The 19,932-nt window shown below is 37.6% G+C and overlaps 1 protein-coding gene across 5 annotated transcripts in view; it reads right to left on the reverse strand.

Annotated features, from left to right (window-relative positions):
• Positions 1-19,932, reverse strand: part of DLG4 (discs large MAGUK scaffold protein 4) — a 2,742,131-nt gene that overhangs the window by 741,002 nt on the left and 1,981,197 nt on the right. For all 5 annotated transcript variants that reach the window (XM_044076698.1, XM_044076697.1, XM_044076699.1 and 2 more), the window contains one exon: positions 4,052-4,105. In XM_044076698.1, coding sequence (XP_043932633.1) covers positions 4,052-4,105 — 54 coding nt within the window. The remainder of the gene's footprint in view (positions 1-4,051; positions 4,106-19,932) is intronic.

Below are 19,932 nucleotides of genomic sequence, written 5' to 3' on the forward strand. Positions count from 1 at the left end.
TTGCCAAAGCTTACCTATTTGTAATTCATGCTGCTCAATATGTGCCTCATCACAGAGGGCTTGCAGCTGAAAACCATGTAAAGACCACCTTTTTAGAATCTCTGAGGCAAGTCAGACAATTTGTTTCTTTGTCATTCTTAGCCCTATAAGCAAATATGTTGCAGCTGTTTGGTAGTGTTTGTGCTTTTACATTTAGCTATAAAACTGTCTCATGCCAGCTAAGAAAGGTACACTGTCACACAGTTTGACCTGGGTGTGAAAAGGGGTCCGTGAAAGCAGAAGTAAAACTGGCCATCAAGGAAAAGAAAGCTATTGCTGACTAACAATCTCTCATTTTGTGGGAGAGAAGAGCTCACCATGCATAAGTTGAGTACATCAAGAACTACTTTGTGCACACAAATATGGAGACTGTGGGGTGTGAGCACGAATCTCATCTTTCAAATTCCAGAACCGAAGGAGGATATTTCAGGGCAAAGTCTTACTTATGGCTGGATTGATGCTTCTGCCTGAAGACTCTACATGATAACTCTGGCATGGGCTAGTTGACTAGCACATGTGGGCTAATGTCAAACTGCACATAAAGATGGAAGCAGAATGGCAGATTTAGCTTACGAAGTGCATTGAGCCAGCAACAATAGCAGTAGGCATGGAGAAGGCTGTGTTAATGGGAGAAAGGCATACTTGGCCAGCAAAGTTTAGCAGTCGAATATGCAACCCAAAACAAGATAGTGAATAATCAGACTTTTATTATTAAAATAAAAAACAGATCGGTTTCGGCAAAATGATGCCTTCTTCAGTGTTGAGCAAACAATGATGAAGATCACAATAAAATATACAAATTTATACATAGTGCTAACCAATAAGCACATGAATGTGCTGTTGAAACTCATGAATAATACATGATGTATTATAAACTGACTAACACTATACCAGAGACCATGGCTAATATTTGTCTTACACCCCAAACAAATAATTCCAAAAACTGCACAAAAACAAAATTATAATAGACTATGGAACCATAAAGGCTATAGTTATACATAATAAAAATATGTACATCCATAGTCATAATTATAATAAATATAAAAATATATATAAAAAAAGAAAAGAAACTGTAAGGGGCCCATTTCAAAAACAGACATAGTGAATGACTCAAGCTAATCCATGAAGTATATATAATATTTTATTATATATACATGAGGTGATGTGTATATATAATATCTGCATTAAATGATTAAGAAAATATTATACCTGACATAGATGATAAATAAAGTGAGAGTCTATGCACCATTCTCCATTGGCTGAGTGTTAAAGATGATCATTGAGACCAGGTGGAAAAAGTGCGCCCAAAGTGATTATCCAGTACTTTTCCTTGTGGTTGAGGATGCGACAACCTCAAGGAAAAGTACTGGATAATCACTCCACCTGGTCTCAATGATCATCTTTAACACTCAGCCAATGAATGCATGACTCTCACTTTATTTATCATCTATGTCAGGTATAAAATCATTTAATGCAGATATTATATATACACATCACCTCATGTATATATAATAAAATATTATATACTTCATGGATTAGCAGTCATTCACTATGTCTGTTTTAATGCCCCTTACTTTCTTTTATATATATTTTTATATTTATTATAATTATGACTATGGATGTACATATTTTTATTATGTATAACTATAGCCTTTATGGTTCCATAGTCTATTATAATTTTGTTTTTGTGCAGTTTTTGGAATTATTTGTTTGGGGTGTAAGACAAATATTAGCCATGGTCTCTGGTATAGTGTTAGCCAGTTTATAATACATCATGTATTATTCATGAGTTTCAACAGCAAGCACTATGTATAAATTTGTATATTTTATTGTGATCTTCATGATTGTTTGCTCATCACTAAAGAAGGCATCATTTGCTGGGTCTGTTTTATTTTAATAAAAGTCTGATTATTCACTATCTTGTTTTGGGTTGCATATTCGACTGCTAAACTTTGCTGGCCATTTTTGTTTCTTCATGGTTTGGTCAGGCCGTGCATCCCCCACGTGCATAACATTTGGTTTGGACAAGAAAGGCATACTTCCCTACTTATTTGCTGAAGAATTCTGAACAAAGCCAAAAATTACGGGGGACAAAGGCCCAAAATTGGGTAAAATTTATAAATATAACTCTAACTCAATTAAAAAATAATAGAGCAACAGGTTTTATATCAGCGTGCATTTTCTGATCATAAACTATGAAACTCTGTCTTTCATTATTAAATGACTGTAATATTTGGTAATTTGCCAGAAAGTACAAGGTTTTATGAATTACACCATAAAAAATTGAAGTAAAATGGGAGACTTTCTGCAAAATTCTGGAAAGCTGAAAGTTATGGAGGAATGACTTTTGATGGCAAAGGTACCAAGCATGGGGAAGTTCTAAGTGGGCTTCTAGATGATCCAGTAATATTACAAATAAATCTGTATAATCTAAGTAGCTCTGCATCCCTATTAAAAGCACAATCACAACATGGCACCAGCATACTCTTCTGTGCGCCTATGCATTATTGTACCTGCAATGCATCAGTTTTTCATCCACACTAACACACTGTCTCCAAAATTATTGGTTTCATCTACTTATTTTTTGTTACTTCAGTAAACACTACTTTAAAACACCAGCCTGTTTTCAGCAATGGCCTAAGATGTTTGGTCTGGCTAAGTTAATTTCTTAGAGTAGCATATAATCCAACTAAAGAATGCGGGATTCAAACCTTCATTTGTAGGATGCAGCTTAATCACAGCTCTCTGTCTGTGACAATGACTAGTCAACTGCAGGCTTTGATATGTTATAGACCAGACCAATAGTCTTATTCACAAATGCTTTGATACCACTGTCAGCAAAAAGAAAGCATTTTAAACATAAACTATATTTCAATGAATGTGTATTTGTGTTGGCCAAAACGTTATGGCAATGATAGAACACAAGCTCTCTAGCAAATAAGTATTATTAGGGTAATAGTTGATTTATGAAAACTACAAACTAACAGCAAGCACTTCCTGAAACTGAGTTCATCAAATGTCACACCTGTGTCATGTCTATGTATATATAATCATATTGCCCAGTTTCTATAACAGCTATTAAACAAATATTTTAAAAGCACTGCAAATTTAAAAAAAAACATCTCCACGGTCAGCTTTCATTCATATATTGCTTTGTACCTCAGCATACGTCTCAACCTCTTAGCATAAGTAATCTGGAGAAAGCATAAAATAACGGGGGGGATAAGGGCCCAAAAATAGGGACAGATTTCAAATATTGCTCTTTTAAATTCAGAATCCTGATACAATAACAGGAGTTGTGTAAGCATGCATTTCCTGAAAAATCTGAAGGATATGCAGTTTGAAACTCAGATGTATGTCATTATATAGTGATTTCAGTCATCAGCGATTTGCCAGAAAACAAAAACCTTACGTGCAACAGACCAAAAATATAAGGCAAAAATCTGGACAGTCTGCAAAAATGAGTTGAGAGGTATGTACCTCAGTTTTTAACTTTATCTTGAGGCCTTAGTACAAAATCATAATATCTGCCTCTAGTCTTCTAATTAGAATATGAGAGAGCTAGATTAATCCATTAACTCGTTTATTTTATAAAGAACACTTAGCTTGCCATTGTGTAGCAGGAAGTACTTGACATGACTGTTGGAAAAGTACAAGTCACCTAGCCCTGTAATCTGCAGAAGTGAGTTCTCCAAATTCTCAGAATCACACACCATTGCAAAAAACAGCCACTGCAACTGGTAAAGAGAGCTAGTCTGTGACAACCAGTGCAATATAGATAAAACATTTACAATCCAGCAGTTTGGCTACAAACCAGAAGTCAGAAGCAGCATTTTCTGGTTTGTGGCTGACTAGACATTTTCTTAATGAATAAAGAAATAAATATGAAAGCAGTCTTTCTAACTTTTAAAATTCTATGCACAGTTTGGCATACTGTGTCTGAGATAACAATATATGCTGCAGCCAAACAATCCATTTCCCCAAAACTGGTGAAAAAAAATAATCCACTTACATAAGGTGGAGCCTCCATGCTGTCTGTATTTACGATCACAGGTGGGGAGTTTGCCTGAAAAATGAAGCATAAATTCACATTAATCAAGTATCGTGGGAAAGAAAGTTCAGTACCAGTTAAAAAAGAAAGATGTTTGAACAAGTTACATGTGTAATTACAATACATAGGAACCATAGTAAACTCTGATGACATTACATTAATCATAAGAGAGAGACAAGTGGCATGTGAAATGCTGATCTTTTTTTTTTTTTTTTTTGTGCAGAAAAGAAAAATAAAATGTTCTTGTAAAGACATACTGTGCACGGTGGGATAAAAATAATGTAATATGTGTTGTGTAATCTGCTTGTTAAAATGCACTGTGCATGTGGATTATTGCATTACACTCCTGTATTCACATAGTATAACATAGTGCTTTACAACTCATAATTCATCACATTTTACTTTTTTATGAACTTTTGCATTGTTCTTTAATTTTTGCCATTTTTTTTTGCTCCAACTCCCTAGTTATATTAACTAGCTTATTCCTCTGACCCTTTATTATGTTAGCATCCAGTGTCCCCCAAAAACACACCCAGGTTGCCGATGATTACTTGCTTGGCTGTACTAATCCTGCATTACAACATTGCAATGCCTCGTTGATAATTCCTAAAAGGTTACTTACTGACTATTCCTTCTTTATAACCACATATATTCTCCCGTTGATTTGTTGTTCACAACCCCAATTCAGATTTATTCTTGAATTCTATACAGCTTAGATCCCTCCGAATTGTACACCACCTTCAATAATATTCAAATAAGTCTACAGGACAAGTACTTTCTAGTCATCTCTAAGTTATTCAGAAAAGACCTAATCCTTGGTTTACTAAAGAATTTAAGTCCCTATTTAAAGTAGAAGAAACTGTCCAGAAGGCTTAGAAAAATTCCAACTATCCAAGAAAACAGAGATATATTCATAAATCTAAAAAACTTACCCAAAAAAAAGAAGACAAAGCTTTCTTCACCTTAATTAAGCTTACCTGCACTACCAACTTAAGCAATTTTGAAACCTAGTTAATCAAATTGGTCAAAAGCCTAACAAGAAATCAGCAGTTGCTGGAACCATTTCCTGCACTTCTGTCCCACTTTCCAGTCAGGACATCCTGTATGAGTGGACTCATCTCGCTTAGATCTCTTATTATTCCACTCCATTTTCTCATACGCATTCCTTTATGTACCTTCTTTTTACTTCCCTGCCATAAAGAGAAAGAGTTAGCCCTTTCTAATTGTGCACCTTCTCTAGGATCACACACACAACGTTCTCCACTTGTTTATTAAGCTGTACTAAGATCACCTAATACTTTTTTTTCAAAACATACATAAATGCTGCCTCTCCAATAACTCCATGCCACAGATATTTAAACTAACACTGGCAGCTTCTCTTTCAAAAATCCCTAGGCTCTCTACCAAAATCTGTAAACCCATCTCTGTACTGCTAACTCTGAGTAAAGTATTTTAAAAACTGGTTTATTCACAATTTGCTGACTAATGTCAAAAATTCTCTTAACTTTCAGTTCCCCAGATGGATTCTGGAAAGGTAGATATGCCATGACTGCTCTATAACACTGTTACAGTACAGTCTCCTTGGCACGGATGAAGGTCACACCAGTGCAATCATATTTATTGACCTATATAAAGCCTTTAATTTGGCTGATGCCTGTCTCCTACTTCAGTCTTTCAAAGGAGTTTTTCAAGTCATAGGACAATTTAGCAAGTTCTTGTCCCAAAGGAATTTTAAGGTTCAAACAGGGGTAAAACAGCCCTCCGCTGTCATACTTCCCAAAGGGATGTCTCAGGACGCTTGTGTATCTCCACTACTGTTATCAGTCTCTATCAGCTCTCTTGTTCCATCCTTTAAACAGATGACATGTGAAATCATGATTTACTAGTCCAGACCCTCACTTTCCATATTACAAAAAATTAGAATATGACCTATAACTCTTACCCAGTCAACAAGGAAAATAAAGAATGTTATACTTGGCACAAAACAAAGGTAATGATCTTTGGCTAGCTTTTTTTGGGGGGACCCCAGATTCTCACTGAATCATCAAACAGCTACCCCTGTTTAGATATGTGGCTAAATCAGCACTTTAACTTTCATTGCTACATTAAAAATACAAAAACCAAAATCAATAGCCTACATTTTGGGCCAAATGTCTTTTTTTTTTGTTTTCTCTGAAGGTAGAAAAGCAATCAGAAAGACATTCTTCTTTTTACAACTTGATTACAGTCTGCCTAATATATCTGCTGTTTCAAAAAAAAAATAAATAATTCAAATTATGTTCCATCAGATAAGATGGTTTATTTCATTCTCCAAATGAGAACACCACTGTCAAACTCTTTCAAAAGATATTTGGTTACCTGTGAAAGATGTAGTGGAACAACATTTTGACTTACTTATATTTAAACTTCTAACATTAGAATCATTCCAATTCCTAGCCATTCAGTTAACAAAAGGTACTATTGTCTTTAGCCTTAGAGCCTGTCCCTCATAGATCTGTCCTAATACCCCCACAATAAAGTAAAATGCACAGATCATTCTTTCTCTGTCATGGTTTCAAATTGTCTCTCTGCTCACCCTCTTAAAAGATATTCAGGGTCTATATTAAATAAACAAAAGTTTATCTAATTGATCTCTGACTTCATCGAAAATCTAGGATCTTGACATGATTTTTTGTGAGATCGTGGCACAGTGAAGATGGGAATATTTGCTGTTTCTTCACTGTAGTGTGATCTTGGAGTTGGAATATATATTTAGCAGGGGGTGTAGGGGGCACAGCCCCCCAAAATTGTGATTTCGAGTTCCAGGATTTTTGATTATGTCAGCATTCAATTAGATAAACTTTTGTTTATCTAATATAGACCCAAGCTATTCATACATATTCCAAATTCAGAGCTGCCCTAAAATGGCAGCTACAAAAAGCAGCCAAATGTTCCTGCTTCTGCAGTAACTCAGTCATTTGAAAATTCTGAACATCTTTGTTCCACAATCTGGTTCGATGTCTCAGCTTTGTAGTTTCACTATTGAATACCTCATGTCTCTCACTCTCTTATTCCATTATTCCTAAATTCTCCCCCTCCCTTCCCACAAATCTTAACAAACTTTTCTTATAATATACACAATAACGTTAACCGTTTTGCTGACTTTACTGCCATACTATAGACTCTGGCTGCATTACTCTTCTATGTATGCTATTAATTATTTTGTCAATTCATTTCTTGTTGATTTTTGTAACTTGATTAAAATCCTGGCAGCCCTAAAAATGGTTCAATATATCCAAGGATCAAATCTTAATAAACATCTAAAGTTTGCCCTTTCTGCATTTTCTAAATGCACTAAAACATCATTTGTTAGGTTATCTCCCCCCAGCAACTCTACGCAAGGGACAACCATTTCATTGTGAACAGAATGCTGCCTATTCTTGTATATTCAAAAACAACACTGACCTTATGCACTGTGATTAGAATCAATGGTGAAACAAATTATTTTAGCAGGTAGGGTTAATGTCATGTGAAACACCTCTAAATGAAATTTGACCTCACCTGTGTTTCAGTTGATATAAGGGATACTAAGTAGGTGCCAGTTTACAGCCAGGTAGGTGTCCATTCCAGCTTTTCTTAGGTGTCACTTGTAACCTTGAGACTGAAGCTCATTAGGTAACAATGAAACACCTATCAAATGATGAGAAGGCACACAAGCACATTATGATGCTACTAACCTAGCTGCCATATCTTACTGGAGGTGTTTTAACATCAAGTAATACTGCTGCTACTGTGTGTGACTTTATAATTCTCATTTCCATGTGAGTACAGCGTCGGTGTGATCATTAACCTACAGACGTTATATGCATAGGAGAGGGTAATGATCTTTCTGATGTAACCACTGCAAGTTATCAGCTAGTTAACTCCTGCAGTATTAGTAAGTAGCAAAACTTTACCATAAACTGTAGAATAAGACACACACACACACGCACACACACACACACAAACACACACGCACACGCACACACACACAGACACACACATATATATATATATATATATATATATATATATATATGCATATATATATACATATATATATATATATATATATATATATATATATATATAGTTATATATGTATATAGATATATATGTAGGTGTAGTATACTATTTATGCTCTGAGTATTAACCTTAGAGCAGGCAAAACCAAAAGCAAGTACTTTTTCAGGTTGGCAAGCCTCCTGCATTAGTCATATATGGAGCTCCAAATCCATACACCCCCCCCCCCCAGCTAATTATGTCTATTAATTCTGAGATTGCACAATCCCCGAGAAAAGGGAATATTTCCTTAACCAGAGATTCTTTCTCATGCACATGTTGACCGTCTTTTGACAAAATGGTATCAACAAAACTGATGTTATTCTTGTGTCCAGTCAACGAAATGCAAGCAACCAATATATGTAATATATGTATGTATATATGTATTGAAAATGTATCTGATATTTGATAAGAAATAGTAAATATAAAGTATAGAAAGTAAAAACAGAAAATCAGGGGTACCAGTATGATTCTGTCCTACTCTACATGGGCATTAATGACCTGAGGTGTACTTCCCTGGACTATATGAAGTGATACATTCTTGATCTCTAATGTGTCTTAGGCAGGCATGTGCCTTGCAGTGAGCAACGTTCTACCATCACCAAGGAGGATGCCTCAGTATGAACAAAAGATGATTGACTTCAATAATTGGCTACAAGCTTACCCTCTTAGCAAATAAAACCCAAAGAAACCTAAAGGTGTTACCGCTCAATGCTAGAAGCCTGAACAAGAATTTCCACAACCTATAATCTTTCCTCACTTTGGAAAATATACACATCTATGCCATTACTGAGACATGATTTAAATGCACAGAAATTACTCCAGCAGTGCAAGGCTTCAGTGTTTTTCACATTTAGACCATCAGTTGCACAGACAGGGACAAAACGGGAAGGAGTCTCAGTGGGTATTAGCAAAAAGCATAGCAAGGTTGGTTAAACAGGAAGACGCCCTAGTAATTTATCCACATGCAAATCACCACAGAGAAAGTCCCACAGCATATCCCAGCAAACTATAGATCACCATGTATGTCCCTAGACTCCCATAGCTCATTGCCCCACTGAATACACTTACTATTAAACCAAATACCCTGTTCATCTGTGCCATCTATAGACTGCGAAATGTACACTGCCTCATACTGACAGGCGCAATGATTCCTGGACTTTAGTAATACAAATGCCCTTGACCAGATAGTGCATGCAGCACCCAGATGTTCAAACATGCTAGACCTCATACTCATCAATGTGGGAGAGTGCTGCAGCCCCCCCCCCCCCCCACAGAGTGTCACATCCTTAGTTGTGAAGTCAGACCATAAAGCTGCCTTCTTCAAAGATTATTTATTTTATTTTATTTTACATTTGTTAACCGGGGGTGTCTGACTGAGCCAAAAAGGCCCTTTTTCAGCAGAAGCCAGGGGAAAATCTCCACACAGAAAAATTATGACAGATACATTTAAATATTTAGACATGATCAATATGCACACAAATTACAATAGACATGTTTAGAAAAAATCAACTTTGTAATCCCAGCAGAGCATGTAACAGGAACTATTCTAAAGCAAACTGTATCCTATTAAGCAACAGTTTGTGAAACTTCAATTCCCCCTCTAAAACCTGAGTGCCAAAATCACAGCCTCAGTGGTCTATGATAATGTCCTGAGATGCCTCTTAAATATCTTCAAACATAACCTATCAGGACCACTTGACTCAAGTTTTAACTATAGCATGTAAACAGGCTTTGTACCAGGAGAATGGAGGATTACATTGGTTATCCCACTTCACAAGGCTGGACCATCAACTGACTCTAGAAACTACAGACCTTTTAGTCTTACTTAGTGTAATATCTAAAGTCATGGAAGGAATTATCATGGAAATGATCAACAAAGACATGGACAACCTTCAGACACTGGACCTATCCCAGTTTGGCTTTGACAAGGGAAGGTCATGCATTAATCAGTGAGGATTTCTTTGAGAAGGTCACCAAGGCAATGAATGAGGGAAAAATGGTGCATACCACCTAACTGGACCTGGTTAGAGGTGCTTGATACAATACCCCACTCTCATATAGTTGATAAACTTACAGAACTGAGCTTAAACATAACTCACTAGATTGCCAGCTTGTTCACAGCAGGACCCAGGTAGTCAGGGTTGGTGAAACCACCTCCACTAAGAGACCAGTCATCAGTTGGGTACCTCAGGGCTTTGTGCTGGGACCACATCTATTTGACATCAACTTCTCAGAGGTAAAGTCTAATGTCAAGGCCCTTTGGCTGACCATGTTTGCAGATGACTGCAAACTGGGAGCTGTCATAGATCCCTTCCCATAACACAAACATCAGGAGTCTAATACAGACAAATCACAGGTGCCAAAGTCATGGATAAAACCTCAGTGCCAAGAAATGCATTATAATGCCTTTTGGGAAACTGCCACCTAGGATAATTACTCTACCAATAAGCCACTACAAATAATTGACCCAGTAGTCAGGGGTCTGGAAACATATAGTAATCTGACCTATGACCAACATGTGGCCAACTTAGTAAAAGCAAATCATTCTATGTCACTCAACTTATATGTAAGGTCATGGTATCCAGGTCTAAGAAGTTACAGTGCCACTTTACTTGGCCCTCATCAGACACAATGAGTATACTGTCCCCTTTAGCATATACTTGAGTAGACATGTGCAACAGTTTGAATAACCACTAAGGTTCCTTACCAGGATAATCCATTGTATAAACACATTGTCCTAAACAGATTGCTTTAAAGCTCTATATCTATTCTCTGTCTCCTACAGGTTACTGAGGGGCGACCTGTGCCTGGCATACCAGGCATCCTCTCATTCAGCTCTGATGGACCTTTTGCACATCTACAAAATGAACAGCATCAGAACCTCTAGATCCAAGGATATACATTTTGCTTGTGACATAAATAAGACCTGCTGGTAAGACACATGTCTCAGAGGATCCTCATTATCTGGAAAAGGCTCCCCATCCATGTAGACAGAGTCCACCTCTAACCCTATTTAAGCATAACCTTAAGCAATGCATGGTAACTCAGAAATTCATCCTGGGTGTGGCCTACATGTCTCTGACAAAGGCAGACAGTAATGCTCAAACTATCATACCCCCCCACACACACACACATACACAACCTCTAGGAACTATCTTACTGATATACCTCCTCCTAATAAATGTCCACGATACAGAGACAAAATTGGGCTAGGTTACACTTCTAAGCTTATAAAGGTCCTGGTGGTTGATAGTCTAATATATTCCTATAAAAGAAAGCTGCAGATAATACAAGAAGATGAGGACTGCTCAAAATGTACCACACTAAACAACATTATGCTGCTAGTATGAATGTTTGCCATCCCAAAAGGTCTCATCAGCCAAGTTATATTTGTCTGTCACAAAACATCTGTGTATCAGTTCTTTAACAGAACATTGAGATAAAAGCAATGAGGCCACAAAACCAGTAAAATGTATTTAACTCTCAAGACTTTGGCAATCACACCTTCCTTAAAATGTCCCAGGAAATGAGAAAAGTGATTATCTCTTGTACAACAAAATAATGAATCACTTTGTGTAGAAAAATGACACCGAAGGCAGAACTTTTTGATTTTTTGATGCTTATTCCTAGATGAAATTAGATGTTTCTGTATGAAAATACATCCTTTGTTGCACTGTGGCTTTAAAACATCCATTTGATAAACAGCTCATCCTTTCTAACCTATAATAATATATTCCTCAGTCCTTGTAACATACACTGTTTTGATTCATCTCATAATTCTGTGTAACAAAGTGTTCTTAAACCTACTTTTACACACATCTTATCTCAACACAAATGATGTCCTTTCTTTCAAAGGGCTGATCTCCGATGAGCAATACTGTCACACTATTTTTTAACAAAAGTAAAATACACCGTATTGTGTGCCTTACATGCCTATGGTTAGTTGAAGCAGAATCTTCCTGTTGTCTTTTTTTTTGTTTTTCAGGAGATAGGGGATGTATGCTGATATGGTTTGATTAATTTCATCCTTACCTGCATAATATAGGTAGTCACGAAATTGGCAGCAAAAGCATTCTGAAAGTTAAATGCTTTTGACTTTTCTTCACAATCCAGATATTAAAAATAACCCAAATAAATAAATTAAATATAGATAGATATATATATATATATATATATATATATATATATATATATATATATAAAGTATTTGCAAAGGTTATATACAAGCCTTACTTGTAAAGGAAATCTAACTGCATTTGTGGATGACATTTGATATCTGGTTTCCCTTCTGTATTTAATTTCTGACTTGATTTAACTGTGGTTTTCTGATTGCTGCTCACCATGAGATCACCCCTCATGTCCTCTAATATTTATGTACTACATCCATATGATGCATGAGCCCACCACTCATGCGCACATCTGTTATGTCCAATTGTTAGTCTTGTATGCTTCTGCCATGTGCCTTGTCCATGCATTATCATTAACACACCACTCTTGTTTACCACTCCCATGGACCAGTTGGGATCCTGGTTTTCAACCAAAAACACTTTTATTAAGTGCTGAATGATAGAATAAAAATTAGCTTAAAAACTTTCACCAACAGTGAACTTTTTTTATGTACTGTTGTGTAATCTTGGGAGGACTTTCCTCTGAAAAAATAATTACCTCAGATGTTCGAGGAAATTTGTTTGATTCCATTCAGCATTCGATGGAAGTGTGGTAGATCAGATGACTTGTATCCCACCAATCTTGCATATATTTGACCACTCATAAATGTCAACCTTCTAAACTTGTCCAGTGTGACACATCTGTATGCTATACAAAATTCTTCTGTATTGTGCCAGTTTGTGTAACACTCCAGTTTTGTTCATTTTGCCACTCTCTTGCATTTCTCACATATGTAATTATTGTACCATTCGCATATGCCATTCTCACACCACTCCCATTTGGGACACTGTTGGGTGCAGCACTCACATGTACCATTTTCATGATCCATTCTTAGCATCATCCTTATGTTCCATTGTAACACATGAGTTTTATGAGATAAACTCTTCATTCTCCATCCATCCATCCATCTATCTTCTGATAATCCACTTTATCCATTACAAGGGTCATGGGTTACCAGCACTTATGCCAGCAATCAGCGCATACATGGCTTTGAAGCTGATCGTAGACAGAGCATCACTGTACTGGAGAGAGTACACACACACACACACACACACACACACACACACACACACACACACACACACACACACACACACACACACACAAGCCATTCTGCAGCACCATTTCTACAAATCTGTCTAATGTCTAATTCACGTCTTCTTTCATCATTCTCTAGTTCCAGTCTGTTGCATGTAACCTCTGTGAATTCTGACATAGTTTGTGTGCCACCTTGATTAGTCCTGTAATTCATCCCAATACCGGTCTGCTTATAGTTGTACATACCACAGACATTAACAGTTCCAATGCAGCACTCTTTCAGTCATATGACATGTGCCTTTCATCTATCACATCTGCTGCCATTAAAAGTCAATGTTTATGTGCTGTGCCCAGCCCCCCCCCCCCCCAAGAGAATTGTGGTTTGAGTTAGCTTAAAGTCTGGGAGACCTGTAACCATGATAATACCTGGACTACTGCAGTACAGGAATGGCAACGTGGATCTCTGTGCAACACAGATGATGTAACAATAATAACAAGCAATACTGAAACATATATGTGCATTTATACTTTTATAAACACCTTTACTAAATTAAAATGTAAGACACAGGCATGCGTACATTAACAGAAAATGGAACAAACCATATTAATGTTTTTCATTCATTATACCTTATATGTTTTCTTTCATTAAAACAGTTGTCATTCACTCCAATATTACATAAATTGCTCAATTCCTGCCTTCCCTTAAACCTCAAGCCTACTTGTGAGCATTATTCTGCATGTATTTTTCCAAAAGTTCCATTTATTTCTGTGTAATTTGCTCCTTCTCTTTTCTAAAGGTCCCTCTTTCAGTTCTTTTATCTCTTTAACAATATTCAATGCTTCAATTGCACTCAGTTTAGATTTTGAATTCCATTTTCTGGTAATTGCTTTTTGTCAGCCAGTAACATTAAACTTAATAAGGTCTTACTGTGTCTAAGCAAATCAAACCCAGTGCCCCTACTCAAAAGAATAGTTTCCTTAGTCACAGCGTTTGCTTCCAATATTTCTGAAAGAGTACCCTGTAGGGAAGTTTTAAAATCTGCCAACTCATTACACAATGCAAAAACATGTTCCCAGTTATCTCTGTCTCTCCCACCACATCTCCAGCATTTATTGTGTACCTGAGAAAAATAATCTTTGAAGTCTGCTTGGGTTATAAACACACCCATGCAAACATTATATGTGGTACAAAGATGAAGTCAGACAAAACATAACTCCATTTGTTATCCATCCACACTTTAACAGTTCCAGTGAGGGTACTTGTGTACCAGCTGCTTTGGTCATCTTGGGCAAGACAGGTTCTGTAACCACAGCATGCCTGTAGAAAGCTCCCCAACTAAGCAATGGGAATGCCTGAAGCATTAAGCAAAACAAAAATAAATGAATAAAGGCTGCTGCAAAATAAGGAGCAAAGAGCCAAATTATAACATGACTGAAATGTATTTCCAAAACGCTATGTTGTACATTCAAGTAGTGAATCATTTCTACAGCCTTTGGCAGATCAGTATAGGCTCAGCTCACAGCAGTTGTAAAAACTGTAATGACCTGGTACGGTGCTTTAATGCACTGTAATCAATCTGCTGGATGACTTTAATGTAAGCTTGCAGCAGGTAACTGCATCAAAAATAGTGTGGGGGCTTGCCTTAGATAAAGGGTAGTTCTGCACATCTGTGGGTTTGCTAAGGGAGGTGTGCCTGAGCTACTTTAAGCTGTAACCTGATGAGTAGTGGCCAGCACGCGTCGACAGTGTGCCTATTGTCATTACTTGGGAAGTTCTGTGGTTTGTGAAGAAGTTAGGGGATTATGCGTTGTGTGACAGTTTATATTTCATGGAAGTCAACTCTGGAGGTTCAAGTGCTTTTATTTTGTTGGTTTGGTCATTTGCTTTTTGAGTCGCTGGCTCGGCTGTGGTGCCTTGCTGTGTTCACATGCGGAGGTTGTGCCGTGGCTCATGCAGGTAATTTTGACACACATTATACCCACGTGAGATGTTTACAGAATACCCAGCACTCAACCTACAGTATTAAAACATAAATAACATTAGGTGAGATAAACTGTAAATAGAAATACTCCAATACAAGTAGTATGTATGTCACGAGTTCTAGAATGATTTTATAGCAGGGATGAGTATTCCAGCTACACACTTAAAAGCAAATCCATGATGAAATAAGTCACATGATATCCAGAGCTGCACCAGTCATGGTGCTTACAGCTGTGAGTTTGTAGCTGTTGTGTTGAGGCATGAGCTTTCACTTATCAAATGACCGATTCCGCAGAGACAGTCAATCCAATACTGACCATTGTCACTGTAAACTATTAATGGCATAATATAGACGAACAAGCAAATTGAAAATGCATCAGACAGTTAGAATGATATTAAGCCTGTTTTCTGAATGTGGTATTAACAATGTGCATGTAACACAGATGTCCTTTACACTCTGACATCAGCACTGTCATGAAAGTTAGCATCATTTCATAAATGATAAGTACCATTCATTAGAAGTTTTATAAACATTCAAGTGAAATAGATGTCATAAACTATAAAATATATCATACAATTTATCTTATGTCCATGCAGGATGGCCATCTGCATCTTTATTTTTAAACAATATGTACAGTCCTGTTGCCTTTCACCTGCTTACATTCTCTATTTTGTGGGATATGTCCCTTGCCCAATGTACAAATCATGATGTTTAACGAGCTTGACAGTTCTCCATTTGTGTTATTGTGTAGTAAGGTGTTTTACAAAATGTGATCAGAGCATGAACCACACCCACAGCCTATCGTAATCAGTAGGGCAGTGATAGCATTCTGCATATCATTGTTTTCTGTGTGGCACTGCCACGTGTATTGACATGATATTTAGATTTGTACCAGACATTGCTTATTTCCCTGACCTACCCTGTATTAGACTTGATATTCATAGGCAAGTTAGTTTTCTACCTTCACTGTCCCAATAGGTGACCATTGTCATTCTCAACCATAGGCAGACAGTGTTGCACTGGTTGCAGCTTCAGTAGGGCAAATTGAATTGATACAGCATGATAAGGCTTTTGTATTGGTTGTTATTTTGTACAAGTGGAGTGCTCTTGCCATGGACCATCAGGGGGTCGAAATCAAAGTCCTTTTGGGTTTGTGGATAAATTTGATTTTCATTGCATAGCACTCAGTTTGCCATGGAGTTGCACCAGGGAGATAAAAATATTGCCTAAGGAGCAGGACATCAGAAAATCCAAAATTGGATATGTTAGTTAATGTGCTCATTTGGAGATGGAAAGTTAAGTGCTAGGCAGATGGTTGTGACTGATATGTCCCTCCACATGGGGGTTTAGTTTTAACATACTTCACTGGTTGTTAAATTTATATTGGGTAATTGATAGGGTCATTATAAAAATGTACATGCAGTACAGCAATAAAATAAATACATTATGACATTCTCTCCCATTGAAGCATGAAAGGTTTGCACTGGTTGATTCAGAATTATATGATTATCCTGGAAGTTCGTGCCATATGGTTTAATTGAATGTCTGCAGTTCTGAGGGTTGGTACTATGAATGCAGTAAACACAGGACAAAGCCTTGAAATTAGTATATTAAGTTTTATAGATGGGTAACACAGCACTCTTAGTAATATTATGCTTTAATTTTCATCCTGGTAGTTGTGTTTAGGTAAGAATATTGTCAGAGACACATCTCATTCTCAAAATGATGGTTTCTCAACAAATCACTGGCAAATCTTTGAGGACTGAAGTTCAAATAATGACAGACATTTGAGTTTCACACTTCATACATTGACGTGATCCCCTGGGTGAATTTTCTATCTCTTATCCAATCATCAAGTTTCCTTTGAAGAGGGCCAAAGAGGATAGACATGTATGGGCAGTCTATTCCAGTGTCTGGGGAGTCTCTGGGTTAGCACCCTATCCCTCCAGCATGATTTGTTCATGTTGATGACAAGGTTTATATCATTGGAGTGTGTGGCTCTGATACTTTTAATATATTTCACTGGTAGTTAAATTTATCTTGGGGTATTTGATAGGTTCATAGGAAGCATTGCTTCAGTTATGACTGCTTCATCATAGATTGGAGTGTCGGTGGTACATTCCTTCCCGGGTTGGCAGGATAGGTTGTACTTGAAGATGTCTTGGAATGTGTTATGTATTTTGGATGTTTTGCATGTTTTTCTTTCTTGCAGATGGGGTCTTGGAACACTGTGGCTGTAGTTTGGAATAGGTGGGTATAAGGTGGAGCCTTCTTGTTCCTATTTGAAGGTTTAATTTTGTCTTTTTCTTTGTAGATGATGGTGTGCCGAGTTCCAGTGGTGAGATACAGTGAGTTCACAGATGATCATGCTTTGGTGTCGAATAAGCGATGGGATCATTGGGTGAGTAATCAGAAATGGATAGGTTAAAAGGCAAGCAGAGTGATTCGGAAAAAGAAGAAAGAAGCACAACCAACTTTTTGTTTACTCTAGAATAAGCACTATATTGTATGACCTCGTTTGATTTGTGATACAGGATAATGTACAATCCATGGTAGAATTAAGAGTTTTAATATTTAAATATCATGGGATGCTGCGGTGCAGCAGTTTGTGTCATTTCACAGCTAGAGGTTTTCCAGTTTGATTTTCGGCCAGTTTTGTGGGCCTTACATGCCCTCCTTGTGTTTGTGTGGGTTTTGCTGGGTACTCCTGGGTTTTCTTCCATGCTGCTAAGTTGCTAGTTATTTAATATTGGATATATTTGCACGGGAAAACATATAGATCACATACGTTAGCTGGTCGTCATAGTGAGAATGGTTTTGCTGCATGTTTTAAATATGAATGCATGTTTCAGTGGAAGTCCTGATCACTTGGGTGGGCACATTGAGGTTACAGATGGAGTATTGAGTGACAGTAACAGTCAATGCCCTGATGGAAATGGACTTGAAAGGTAATGGGTTTTATTTTGTGGATGTTTTGAGTGCTGGTGAGGTTATAGGGTATTAGGCAATTTTATGCAATGGTCATTAAGGCACATTACAGTTGGGGCAGTGGGGATTTCTTGCTGATGTAGGACATGATTATTTGGCCAGTTTGAGTGAATTACTTTGGTAGGGTTAATAGTTGAAGTAGTTTAGTTTCTATATGTGGGATGGGGTTGGCCTGTCACTAATCTTGCGTTGACCAGGTGGCATAGGATATTTTCATTCTGGTATAATCCGGTTTTGACCTGTGGCATAGGGCATTTTCAGTTTGGTATATTGTTGGTGGCATTCAAGGGTATTGATAGAGTAAAGAGGGCTCAGACTGCTAAAGCCATCAAGGGGTTTAGGTGCCTTACTTTTGATATGGGTAGTTGGTGTTAGCAAGATGGTTGTTAAATGGCATTTTGAAGTTCGTCAGGTTCTGCATGTCATTGGGCAAGTAAAAGGAATTGTTTGGGAAGGGTGATATGCAATTGCTTTAATTTGGTGGTTGGGATTGAGTATTCTTGCTCCAGTGGCAGGTCATGCTTTGGTAAGCATTAGGTAATTGCCAGGGGCTGGTAATGTCCTGGTAATTATTGTACAGCGAATGATGTTTGGCCTTATCCCATAAGGGTGGCTAGCTGATGGAAGTTGGTGGTGAGAGGGAACAGCCTGGGTAGGCTGGTGGCAGAGAAGAGGGACAGGCTTGCCCTCTTCTGTTCCCCCTCTGGTGTCTGGTGGTGCATTTCAAGGAGTTTTTGTTTAATAGATAAGCATGCGAAGGTAAGGACACTGCTTATTTGGTTTGAAGGTAATTCAGTGAATGGTTTAGTAAGTGAGCAAAGGTATGGATGCTGCTTACTGGATCGGATGAGCAGGTACGCTGTCCTGATTAATATTATAAGTAGGTTTGGTTTACAAGTAAACTAAGTGAGAAAAGGTATGGACGCTGCTTACTGGGGCTGGATGAGCAGGTACGCTGTCCTGATTAACATTGCAAAGATGTTTATGCTGTGTTTAGAATCGACTACACTGTGTCCAGTTGTATTTAACAAATTTTGGTAATCAAAGTTATGTTATGGAAGTTTTAATAAAGGTCATCAAATGTCATTTGGTGTGTTGTGTTTATTGAAGGGGACCGGGACAAATGAGGCTTGGCACAAGCCAGGTTGTCTTGGGACATCTTCAAGGGGGTGTTAGGTTGATATTAATGGGAGTTCAATGGGTTGGGGAGGTGAAAGGGTTAAACAGCGGGATGGTTGATGGGAAGGAAATGAAATAAGGGTGGGAGGGGCTTAAGGGATTTAGATGAGTGTAGCTGGGTAAGTAATCACATTTTGGCGTGAACTTGCTACCCTCCCACCCTCCCTTTTTTGGTGGCAAATTGGTGGGATTGTGGTTATTTTATTCCGGTGGGTGGAGAAGAGGGACAGGCTTGCCCTCTTCTGTTCCCCCTCTGGTGTCTGGTGGTGCATTTCAAGGAGTTTTTGTTGAATAGATAAGTAAGAGAAGGTAAGGACGGTGTTTATTTGGTTTGAAGGTAATTCAGTGAATGGTTTAGTAAGTGAGCAAAGGTATGGGTGCTGCTTACTGGGTCAGATGAGCAGG

This window comes from Protopterus annectens, chromosome 7.part0 (assembly GCF_019279795.1).
Source record: "Protopterus annectens isolate FY-2018-M chromosome 7.part0, PAN1.0, whole genome shotgun sequence".
Taxonomy (NCBI): Eukaryota; Metazoa; Chordata; order Ceratodontiformes; family Protopteridae; genus Protopterus; species Protopterus annectens.